General features: G+C 39.9%; 1 protein-coding gene across 3 annotated transcripts in view; it reads left to right on the top strand.

The window, feature by feature from the left end:
* RUFY1 (RUN and FYVE domain containing 1) overlaps nt 1-8,635 on the top strand; it is a 32,669-nt gene extending 24,034 nt beyond the window's left edge. For 2 of the 3 annotated variants that reach the window (XM_034778369.1, XM_034778370.1), the window contains exons 11-18: nt 238-405; nt 2,160-2,257; nt 3,439-3,558; nt 4,441-4,570; nt 5,605-5,699; nt 6,044-6,092; nt 6,319-6,396; nt 7,771-7,914. In XM_034778369.1, coding sequence (XP_034634260.1) covers nt 238-405; nt 2,160-2,257; nt 3,439-3,558; nt 4,441-4,570; nt 5,605-5,699; nt 6,044-6,092; nt 6,319-6,396; nt 7,771-7,914 — 882 coding nt within the window. Of the gene's footprint in view, nt 1-237; nt 406-2,159; nt 2,258-3,438; nt 3,559-4,440; nt 4,571-5,604; nt 5,700-6,043; nt 6,093-6,318; nt 6,397-7,770 lie in introns of all 3 variants that reach the window. The other variant, XM_034778368.1, reaches the window with a different exon arrangement.
* The last annotated feature ends 3,971 nt before the right edge of the window (nt 8,636-12,606 follow it).

The following is a 12,606-nucleotide window of genomic DNA, read 5'->3' as shown; positions in this document are numbered from 1 at the left end:
AACCCTAGGCCGGTTCTTTTTTTGAGAATATACTGTGTGCTGCTTTCCCTCTTACCATTCTTACTAACTTACTCATATTGTGTTATTTGGGCTGTTTGTCTCATTACATATAAAATAACTCAACATTATTCCTTGGACATAATACACAGACAAGTTTTATGTAGGTTTAGCATGTTAGAAATTTCTTACACATAACGTATGTCCTATGTAGCAATAACTAGGAAATCTCCTTCTAAGGAACTAGAGAAAGAGTTGGAGCTGCAGATTGGAATGAAAACAGAAATGGAAATTGCCATGAAACTTCTGGAAAAAGATACTCATGAAAAACAAGACACTTTGGTTGCTCTTCGCCAACAGTTGGAAGAAGTTAAAGCTATTAATTTGCAGATGTTTCACAAATCCCAGGTAAATATATCAAATTTGTAGATGGAGAGAAGTAAAAATGTCTTGCTATTTGGTAATCATACAGGTGTTCCTTGTTGCAAGTATACAATTATCTTTGTTGCAAACTCTCATGTATGTTGTATCAATATGTGTTGGATAGTCTTACTATTCAATAATCCTCTGAGAAGTCCTTCCCTAACACCTATCTTTAACCTTTCCTTCCACAGCTTTCTCTTACCAGATGTCATGCGTCTTTATTGTAGGTGGTGTAGACTTTGTTGTAAATTATTATATAAATTCCCTTTTGGAATACCATTTGGTACCCTCAAGGGAATGCACTAAAAATCAATTAGTTTCTTGTTGTACAGGGGGAGAATAGAATCCAAGGAGTCTTAACTATTGGTCCTCTGTTCAAGCCAGTAGATTATTTAAGTTCAGTTCCTTGGAGCAGATGGGGCTATAAGATCCAACTGGTGATGGAAGTTAGTTGCATTCTGCAGGGTGGAAAAATAGCATCCCCTAGGTTCTGTTCCCTACTCTCTCACTAACTTCCTGTGTGACATTAGGTAAGTCATTTACTTACTGTTTCCTCAAAGTGGATATAATACTGATCTACCTCAGGAGTATTATGAAGATTCCTTGATGTCTGTAAAGCAATTGAAAATATTAAGATGAAAGGTGCTATAGAAGTGTAAGTTAGCCAACAAAAACTTGCAGGTACAAATGAACATTTGCGCACACAGTCTAATAACAGTAAGCTTTATTTCCACTAATGAGGTACTATTTAGTTTGTTCATTTGTTCATTTCATTTTTAATTGTACCTAGATTTTCACCACCCTGTGTCTCTTCATATACTCCTACTTCCAATGCTACATATGCATCTTCTTGTTTTGGTCTGACATTTGCCCTGTCTCAGCTTCTACATATGCATCTTCACTTCCTCTTTCTTTAAGCACCGTCACTGATCTCTTTAACTTAGCCTCCATGTTCATCCAACCCGATCACTTCATTTCCTCTGTGTGTTTATTTCTAAAAAGAGAAGCTTTTGATTGTGCTGAATTTTTACTTATATGGAAGCAGGTGCTGGTCTTCTATCTTATTTTGAAATATCATGGTCCAATTAATAGCTCTTATGACTTTACTCATCCTGCCCAAGTAGCCATTTAAAAATTGTGTGGTGCTTGCGTTTTTTCACTTCTCCCTTAACACAGATTTGAGAGATGATGTGTGACTGTTGGCTCCCAAAGGAGAAACGGGGGTGTTCCTCTTCCACTTTTTAACTTCTTTAGTACTATTCCAGCTAGTGATATAACTAAAATCAAACACTGACTCAAGATCCTTGAATCAGTCCTATCCTTTCATTGGCTTTTTTTTTTTTAAGGTGTGCCAACAGTAGTTATATATCCCTTTAATTCTCCTTATCTCCTAACATATCCCTTTTAACTACTGTCCTCTTCCTTTCCTCGCAACCTCTAATGTTCTCAATCCTCCATTATCCTCCTCTGCCTTCCGTTGCCTGATCTCAAGAACCCCTCCCTATGCCAACTCCCTGACCTTTGCTCTTCCATTACTCCCTCTAGTACATCAAAAGAGAGAACACCATTTAATACATCTTGCCCTTTTCAGTTTTCTTCTTACTGCATCAAATTCTTCAAAATATCATTGATTTTCTTTCTCAAGCACTAAACTTTGGCTCTAAACCTTATTTTAGTTATACTTTGGAATATTAAAGAATAATTTATGTGAAATTATCTGCTCAAATTTCTTCTTACAGAATTCAGAGAGCTCACTGCAACAGAAAAAAGAAACAATCTCCTCTTTTGAAGGAAAAACAAATCAGATGATGGCTACTATGAAACAAATGGAAGAGAGGTGATATTTACAAACTCTTAAAAAGGAGATGCTGGAAAAAGAATATTGCATGAACTTCCAATATTCTTACATATTATAGAAGCCTCAGTAGTGCCTGCATAGTTAAGACTTGGTCGAGCTTTTCAATTAAAACAGGACTAAGATCCCTCCATTTCACACTTCAAGTGGCTGAATTTAGTCTCCACATTTACCGGAGTTAATGTTCATGTGATCCTTTGAATTTTCTGTTCTGCCTATTTCATAAAATACTTGGTAACTCTTCTAGACAACACTATTAAAATCACCCTGTCTTGAAGTGTAGCCATCAATGTATTACTTTCTTTTGCCTTCAAATAGATGTACACACACCATGAACTCCAAACTTCAGGCACTTCCACATGATCACCATATACTGGAAATATAAATACCTATATATAGAAATATAAAACTTAATCAGTTACTCTCCTTATCTGGCGTAACCATACATTAAGAGAAGCTGTGACAGGTCTGAAACTATCCACTGCATACATCTGTTCTCATAGGCTGCCTCCCTGGCCCAGCTTCACAGCCCTCCTCCCTAGCTCCAGTCTTTGCAGCGATCCCCAGACAGTCTGTGACAGGGGCCACAACGGAGGCAGCACTGAATGAGACTATTCTGATGGACCTGAGGAGGGGGCAGGGAAACTAGATGATAGGGATAAGTGTGATGGGGGTTCCCTGTGACTGCCCCAACACAGATCCACTTCTCCCCACGTTGCAGAGCACTGACTGCTACATTTTGCCCCTCCACTCTCTCCCTCCCCCAACCCTGCACAGCCTCCAAGTATCCACACTACACCCTCATCTCCTGTACAGGTCCAGGCTCGCCCTCTGACCTCCCCTTTGTGCACATTTTCTCTTTCTGCCCCCCTCCATCCCCATGCATACAGATCTGGCCCATACCACCACACTTATTGCATGTGTAAATGTATTCTAAATAGTGTATGCTGAGTTAAGGCATACATCCTATGTGGCTGACTTATGGCTTCCACAGAAACTGTTGCTTTTTAAATGTCCTATTGCTGTGCATTCAAATTCTCAGTTGTACCACTGTAGAAAAATGAGTGCAATAGAATTTTTTCAAGGAAAGAATTGTGCATACTTAAGTAATACTTTGGTGCATTGATTATAATAAATGCATTGCATGCCTTACTTTGCTTTAGGTTGCAGCATGCAGAACAGGCTAGGCAGGTAGCAGAAGGAAAAAATAACAAGATGAAGCAAGAGTTTGGTGGCAGAATTGAGACTCTGCAGCAACAACTCTCCCAGGTGGACAATCAATGGTACTTTTTTTTACTTCTATAATACTTAATAGAAAGAAGAAAAAAGGTTTTTGTTTTGTTTTTTGTTTCTCTATTGGTGCTAAAAAGAGTGATAGATAACTAGTTCTTTATGGATGGTAAATTATTTGCAATTAACTTTATGTATGTTACACAGGTAAGATGGTGAGTGGATACTTTATTAATAAATGAATTAAACCTGCATGCTTTGCTCTTTAATAACAAAAGGCTATGCATGATTAACTTATTTAGCATCCGGGAGTGTGCTAGGTCCTCTGCAGACATAAAATTAGACCCAAAAGGCTTACAGTCTTAATGGGAAACATTCAGACAAAAGAATGGGAAAGGATTCAGTGTGACATGCTGATTTATGGGACACTGTCTTGCTCCTCCCCAGGACTCATCCTGTTCTCAAACCCGGTCTGATTCACTTTTAGAGTCGGTGTTCAAATAGAGAAACAATCTCTTGCTGCATTAAAAGGGTCTGGAATTTAATACCAAATGCATCCCCCACTGTGCTGCTGATTCTTCTCAAAGTCTTTACAGGATTTCACTGATGGGGCTATGTACATGTGCATATGCTCTCAATTGTAATGTTTGGTATGTTCAATTATTTATACATAAGCAGTCAAATACACACTTAACTGAATAAAAACTCCACAACCCCTGAAACTCACTGTCTTGGCTGCTCCTTCCTCGCTGTGACCAAAGGAAAAGATTGTTTAATATAATATTGATCTCTGCACTGCTAAAACAAGTCTCTTCCCCCTTCCCAGAACAATGTTTCCAGTTTTGCCCTGGATTGCACAAGTTTCTCCTGTCCTTCCTTTTTCCTAAAACTCTTTATAAAAACAGCCTTTGTTACAACCAAAGTTATTTTAACAGCTCAATTCTGGAGAAGGAGTTAAAATCTGAAAAAGAACAGAGACAAACTTTGCAACGAGAGCTACATCAAGAGAAGGATACTACTAGTCTGCTAAAAACAGAACTGCAACAAATGGAAGGGTTGAAAAAGGTAAGCACGTTGGGAGCATGGTGAGTGGTTAGGGTGGAAAGTCAACAGGAGCTATGCAAGTATTTCCCACCTTTGCTTCAATAGTTAGTTTATTTCTATAGCCTTCCCCCCATTGCCCTCTTGTGAAAGTGGTTACAAGAAAATGGCCAACAATTCAACTAACTTTGTGCAGGAAAATGCAAATAGGAGGAGCTTGGGGTCCGCATATTACAAAAGAAAGGTCAATTGATATTCTAACCGAAGATTTCAGTGGTGAATACTTAAAACTTAAAAACTAAAATGAGTGACTAATTCTACAAGTTTTCAAATCCTCTGTGCTGCTTAAAATCATTTTCTACAAATCATCATTCTTTAAATGAAAATGACTCTTACACTTACAGCAACCCACTCCCCTGTGTGCATTTGGCATTTGTTGTACTTATTTTAAGTGCTGGAGGAGCAAAGCATACATTACTAAGATTGTAAGCCCCTTGGGGCAGGGACAGTCTTTTTGTTCTGTGTTTGTACAGCACCTACCATAATGGGGTCCTGTTATATAACTATGGTGCTTAAGCTCTACGGCAATATAAATAAGAGGTGTGTGCACTGCATATTCACTGAATAATACTTGCACCATTGGTCAACTGGTTGGTTTATGCCACACATGCTAGCTTATTCTCACAGAGATTGCAGAGACCTGAAAAAAAATCTTTTCACCTCCCTTGTATTTGTATAATCAGTTAAAAACTTGCCCATGATGATCTACAATACGTAAAGTGCATACCATTTAGATGTGAACAGGTTATTAACATAACACGGTAAAAGCAAGATCCTAAAGTCCAAGAATAGGTATCTGGCTTTGTAGAGAAGTTAATATATCAAATTCCTCAGTATGTTGAGTTGATTTGTTTAGGACCCAGTTATATAAGGTCAGGTGTTTGGGTTGTGTTTTTTTTTTTTGTTTTTTAACTGCAAAAAACCCTAATTCTTCACACTGTGGTGAAGATGCTCAGCATTCACGTTCTTGTTCAGAGCATTCAGTGTGTTAATTATAGGAACTGCGAAAATTGCAAGATGAGAAGCAGCAGTTAGAGAAGATCTGTGAAGAACAGGAACAAGCTCTACAAGAAATGGGACTACACCTTAGCCAGTAAGTTCCAATCATTGAAGGACTATGTAGATAAATTAGGTTGGATTTTCAAATAATTAATAACAAATGTAACAATTAAAGAGCATCCAGTTACATAAATGAGAAGTGTGAATTTTAGAAAACCAAGGATGAATATGGAGAAAGTAGATACAAAAGTTTGGGCAACCTGTGCATGTGTTATCCATTCGCTTCAGTGGTACTATTTACACACACAAGGGTTGCAGGATTGGGACTTTTTTTCCCTCCCCTTAGTTCCCGCTAACCTCTGTTGCATTTTTTTCTGTAAATAGCCACCTTTATCTCATGTTAAAATTAGAAGTAATTTCTTAATTTATCTTTTCCAGATCCAAACTGAAGATGGAAGATATTAAGGAAGTAAATAAGGCACTAAAGGTACTGTACACTTTATGAAAATGTAAATTAAGTATTGTACATATTTCATTTTAGATGACCTCATACTGCAGGTAACTCTTAAAACTGAGTGAAATGATTTAGAATGTGGCTGTGAGAAATTCCAAGTGTTGCTGCCCAAACCACCTTCAACTTCAAATCCTTTCTCCAAGTAATTCATAACTGAATTGATCTCTCTTGCATATGTGATTGTTTGTTTTTATTTTAGGGCCATACCTGGCTAAAAGATGATGAAGCAACCCACTGTAAACAATGTGAGAAGGACTTCTCCATTTCAAGAAGAAAGGTAGTGGTGTCCAGTGGATAACTATGAAGAATACCCATTTTTTAAAGCAATAAATGAAAGAGAATTGTAACTTAGTGGTTGGTGGCGTGTGGGAGGTGCACGCAGGATCAAGTGACCCTCCAGCAGCCGGCCTGGGTGGGGAGAGGAAGGGGCAGGGCCAGAGCCTCTTCCAGCCACGCTGCCCGGGGTGCAGCGCAGTGTCCCGGCTGACTGGGAGAGCACCTGGGGTTCAGCTTCTGGGGACAGTGGCCAAATGAGCTGGGGCCCCTCCGGCCTGCTCAGTCGGCTCCTGTCCCTAGAAGTCAAGCCTGGGCTGGGAGCAGGCTGCCACTACTCAGCTCTGGGGACAGGAGCCGACTCTGAGCATGCTGGGGAGGGTGGGGTAGGGCTGCTCCTGCTTTCCCAGAAGCCAAGCCAGGGCAGGAAGCAGCCCACTGCTGCTGCAGCCAGGCACTCTCCCAGGCAGCTGTTGTGCTGCACCGGGCAGCATCCAGGAGTGGCTCTGGGACCTGGCTGCTAGGGAGAGCCGCCAAACATGCCAGGGGGAGCCAGCGCAGTGGGAGGACAGAGGCTCCCCTTCCCCAGGCCCAGCAGGTAACATGGGGTGGGGAGGGGACAGGGAGAATGCAGGGACCCTGGGCTGGGTGGGGAGGAGTCACGTGCCCTACCCTTTAACTGGTCCGATGTTTCTCTCCTTCCCCCCCCACCCCCGGCCCCCAGTATGGGGAGGCACTACTAGTCTACCCTTCTGATGTATCACAGCTCATTTTGCTAGGGAAGAAGTATTTAAAAGCCTCGAATTCCAGATCTTGTCATACATTACTAACTAGAGAAAATTGACTTGACTTTGAGTAACACTTTCCTGTTAACCTGAGGAGGGGGAGAGAACCAGTTCTTTACAAATGTTAAAAAGGTGATTGTTTCTAAAAACCTGTGACTTTAGCATAAACCTGAGTCTTGTGTGTGCTCTCAGTGAGGCTGCTGCTTGACAGCAGGAATGTATAGCTTTCTGGTAGTGCACGACGCTGCCCTTGAGAAACTTGGGTTCAGTTCCCATTGTGGTTTCCTTTTCTGAACAGCAAGAACTGGAAGTGCTAAAAGGTAGTTTTTTAGTTCCTGAAAGAATGAATGCCTCAAGATGTATGACCTCCTTCTGGCTAAGCAGCTGTGATGATAGCCTCCAGATTGAATTCTGTATAGTCCTTACTGGAAGGAAGTGGATCATTGATGTGGGGAGGGTGGAGGGCTCAGGAAACCATGGATGGTGCCAGCAGGAGTTTATCACAATTTGCTAATAGCCTGCTGTAGTTAAAGATTAAACCGTACACAGTTTGTGCTTACTCAACCCTAATTATGTTTTAAACTGTCTTCTAGCATCACTGTAGGAACTGTGGTGACATCTTTTGCAACACTTGCTCCAGCAATGAACTTGCACTGCCATCCTACCCTAAACCTGTGCGTGTTTGTGATACATGTCACACTTTACTGCTTCAGAGATGTTCGTCTACTGCTTCCTAATGCTTCAGTTGTTTTAAGAGGACCATTCTAAGCTTGGAGAAGGAGCCATGAATTTTTTTAAAACTCTGACTTCCAGTATCCCTTGTGCAGAAGAAAACATCTCTTTAGATTTCAACACTTTCCATTCTAGAACAGGTCAAGTAATAATTTAAAAGATATAAAGATATTTATAGGAATTATGAAAGCTAATGTTTTGCCAATATATTTCATAATGAAATCAAGTAGGAGAAATAAAAAAAATCATATAATTTAAAATGTGCTCAACATGCTGAAACTTTGAAGTGCGAATTCACTTTTCTGAATTTTATAAAAAGCTATTTTCTTTATTTAAAACTTTGTACTTTTCACATTTGTACATCTGACCTCTTAAAAAAAAAATCACTGATTTTTTTTTTCTGCACACTGTAACCTCATGGTTCTATTCCAACGACTCACTTTTAATATACTCCAGATTATATTATGTTGGTTATGTACAGTTTTATATGTGAACAAAGTAAGTTGAACATGGAAAAACAGTCAACCTTCTATATGTATAAATGAATGTGCCTTCACGATATACTTCAAAGTAAAAATAGCATATAGACTATATTTGTTTCTAAAGCACTTATGACTACAATAGTGATTATGCAATAAAGTCTTTGTTAAACTATGAAAACGAGATATTTAGTCTTAACACTGTTCCACTTTTTTCTTGAAAATAAATAGCAATGAGTAAAATCAAGCATGTAATCTTTGAAAGATTTTCATTTGGCAAAACAAAATACTACTCCTAGTTTGTAGAGAATATAAAGCAAGAAGAAGACACTTTTAAAGTAACTGAGTGTAGTGGAACAGAAGTACTGTGTAGTAGTCCAGATACACACCCTGATCGTGGGAGCCCTGGGCTCGTGGGACCCCCACAATGAGCCAATTCTGAGAGCGTGCGGAGTCGGTCAACGCTACGCCCGGCTCATGAGACAGCTCATGGTGTCCGACACCATCAGGTGGTCCAGAGATATTTATACGGAACACATCACAGGACACCGCCAATACCACACTGAGTAACTGAGACCGCCGACCAGGGAAATAACCCACTTCCTTCCCTGACGGACCAAGGGACACACCCCACCCATGTACTTATCCGCTACACCGATACTGACTTGGACTCCTTATACATTCCATGGGTGGCGTACCCGAGCCCACTTATCCACTGACACTTTAAAAACCCTTACACCCCAATCTGGGTCTATGCAGGTTATGCTATATGTATGTATCTTTTCATCTCTGCAAACGATACCTGTACCCCCCATAACCGAAGCCTGACCCCACATATATAGTATCTTCCCTCTTAACTTGTATCTATTTAATTTTAAACATTCACTTTAATAAAATTTTTAAATCTGATAAAAAAGCAATGCAAACCAAGAGCAAAGAAGCAAGAGAATGTATACATAGAAAAAAAAACATCCTAACATTCTGGGGAAAAATCAGCATCTGTTCATAGAAACTTGAAACACCTACACAAAATGCAACTACCTCAAAGCACTCTGCATAAAGAAAAAGTGAAGAAACTGAAACTTGACACAAAATGTCCTCCATAAGGGGGGAAATGGAGAAATTCCAGAGCCAATGGCACTGCCCGTAACTTCTATTAAGTCTGTTCATAGGTTTTAGACTAAGGTGAAAAGGGACCATCATGATCATCTAGTCTGACCTACTGCACAATGCAGACCACAGAACGTCACCCACCCACTCTGTAATAGACCTAACCTCTGGCTGAGTTACAGAAGTCCTCAAATCATGGCTTAAAGACTTCCAAGTTACAGAGAATCCACTATTTATACCAGTTTAAACCTACAAGTGACCCATGCATTAGCCTTTTTCACAGCTGCATCACATTGATGACTCATAGTTATCCTGTGATCAACCAATACACTCAGGACTTTCTCCTCCTCTCACTTCCAAATGATATGTCCCCAACTTATAACAAAAATTCTTGTTGTTAGTCCCTTGATACTTCGTACAATTAAATTTCATCCCATTTCTATTACTCCAGTTTACGAGGTCATCCAGATCATCTTGTATGTCCGGTTCTCCTCCATATTGGCTAACCCTCCCAACTGGGTCATCTGCAAATTTTATTAGCACACTCCCACTAATAAAAATGTTAAATAAGATTTGTCCTAAGACTGATCCCTGAAGAACTCCACTAGTAACCTCACTCCAGCCTGACAGTTCACCTTTAAGTATGAACTATTGTAGTCTCCCCTTTAACCAGTTCTTTACCCACCTTTGAACTCTCCTGTTAGTTAAATTGGAGAAAATGGGATTAATTTCCCATGTGGAACTGTATCGAATGCCTTTCTAAAATCCAGGCACGTTTGATCTACTTGCATTTCCTTTGTCTAAAAAATCAGTTATAACAAGATGATCAGGTTGGTTTGGCACAATCTACCTTTTGTAAAACCATGTTGTATTTTATCCCAATTACAGTTCACCTGTCTTTAACTACTCTTTCAAAAAGTATTCCAATACATTTGCATACAATGGAGGTCAAACTAACAGGCCTGTAGTTTCCCACATCACTTCCCCCCCTTCTTAAAAATAGGATCTATAGTAATAATTCTCCAATCATAGGGTATGATACCTAAGTTTACGGGCAGCCTGATTTAGTCCCATTAAGCTGTTTGAGTTTGACTTCCACTCAGATGTGGTAATATCTACCTCCATATCTGTGTACCTATTAGTCACCCTGCCACTCTCTCTCATTAGCCTTATTAAAACTGAGGCAGTTTGAAGTATTTGGGTGCTGGGCCATACCTAGATTATCTTTAATCTCCATCCCATCCTCAGGGTTTAGCAGTCCCACTTCTTTCCTTGTTTTTTTATGTATAGGGCTAGAGAACCTTTTACTATTGGTTTTAATTCCCTTTGCAAGGTATAACTCTGCTTGGCTTTTGGCAGTTCTCACTATTCCTACACTTTCTGACCTCTAAGAGGTAGCTTTCCTTGCTGATTCATCCCATCTTCCGTCCCTTCTAGGCTTTCGCTTAATCACTCTGTTTGAGATGCTTGTTTATTATCCAGTTTGGACTGCAACCCTTCCCCTCAAATTCTTCCCCTTGCTTGGGATGCTGGCATCAGATACTTTATCAAAATTGTAAAAACTAACTGCAAGCCTCCTCCACATTCAGATCCTTGAGTTCTTTGGTCCAGTCCACTTCCCTTAATTGTTTAAAGTTAGCCCTTTTGAAATCAAGGACGCTAGTTGCAGATCTATTTTTGTTTATCCTTCCATTTAGTTAAAACTGAAGAAGCTCATGATCACTCAAATCAAGGTTGTCCTATACAAGCATAAAATCCTCAGTACTAACCAATACCAAATCTAAAATGGCATCACCTCCTGTTGGTTCAGTCACTATTTGGTGAAGAAATCTGCTAGGTATCATATCCAGGAAAAGCTGGGCCCTATTATTAGTAGCACTTGTCTGCCAATCTAAACTTGCTAATGCTTGAATATTCCCAGTAGTGATTACCTTATTGGTAATGGATAAACTCATCAATGTGTTGAATTTGGCTGTATGAAGGACACCTGCTGTGGGAATGGGTGAAAAAGAATGTAATTGTTGACAATGCCAATGCCTTTATATCTGTTTTGCTGCCTTCAGCAGTTTACTTGCTAATAGAAAGTTGTCAGATCTCTTTCGAAGCTCAGTCTATGAATACCCACTTTTTCAGTACTAATTAGGAAATTCAAAGCTGAATAGGCGTATGCTATTTAGGGTAATGTTGCTTCAGTAAGATGGACTGCCAGAATAGAGAGCGGCATGGTTTTACACTACTTGAGGGTAAGAAAATGCTTTCTTCTCAAACTAGCTTCACTTATATTGCTCTTTATATTTTTGGGCTACATTCTAGCCTTTTCCTGATAATGACAAAAGAAAAAATACAAGGCATGCTCCCAAGCAAGTTAGACCCACAACTGCAGAGCTACTTGGTGAGAAGGGTAAGGACTAGAAGAATAAAACTATCCCAAGACATCTTAGGACAAGGATTCATCTACTGTTTCCTAATGTGGACTACCTCCCTCTTCATATATTGTGTGCAGACTAACCCCCCTCCAGGCCCACAGTACATCCTATTGGCAAGCACAGCAATTGATTACATGGAAAATGAATGGTCTCTCAAGGGTATTTTAGAAGCTGGAATTAGCCAGTACTATGTGACTAGTCAACTCTGAACTACCTGCATATACTCTCCCTATTAGTTGTATTAGGTAAGCAGTGGAAGTGAGGTATCAATCATTGGTATAAGTTTGCATGTGTATTTTTGTGTTTAACCCTTTTGAAGTGGTTTGATGCTCTGTTCTTTGCTGATAGTGCAGTTCTCAGATATTGAATGAGGACATTTGACTGTCCTATGAAGCAGTGTCCTACCCATGGGACTCTAGGGCAAGTACAGCAGTTACTGTGTCTTTTTAGCTACCTAATGCAAGGTTGGGATTTCTGTTGGAAATGTTTACAACAGTCTAATTTTGCTCTTAGTCTTTCCCCTCTGGCTGTTTCTTTTAGGTGGCTGCCTTCCTCATACATCCTTCCCACCACCTTACTTACCTGCTGCTTAGTGGTGCTTATTCCCTCTCCTTGTGTTGCATATCCATGCTGCAAAGAGCAGCATTCAAGTCAAATAATAGATTGATGGTTGCTGGTGCAG

The sequence above is a fragment of the Trachemys scripta genome, chromosome 8 (assembly GCF_013100865.1).
Source record: "Trachemys scripta elegans isolate TJP31775 chromosome 8, CAS_Tse_1.0, whole genome shotgun sequence".
NCBI lineage: Eukaryota > Metazoa > Chordata > Testudines > Emydidae > Trachemys > Trachemys scripta.
The sequence above is the reverse complement of the archived record's forward strand: the minus strand, read 5'-3'. Positions and strand labels throughout refer to the sequence as shown.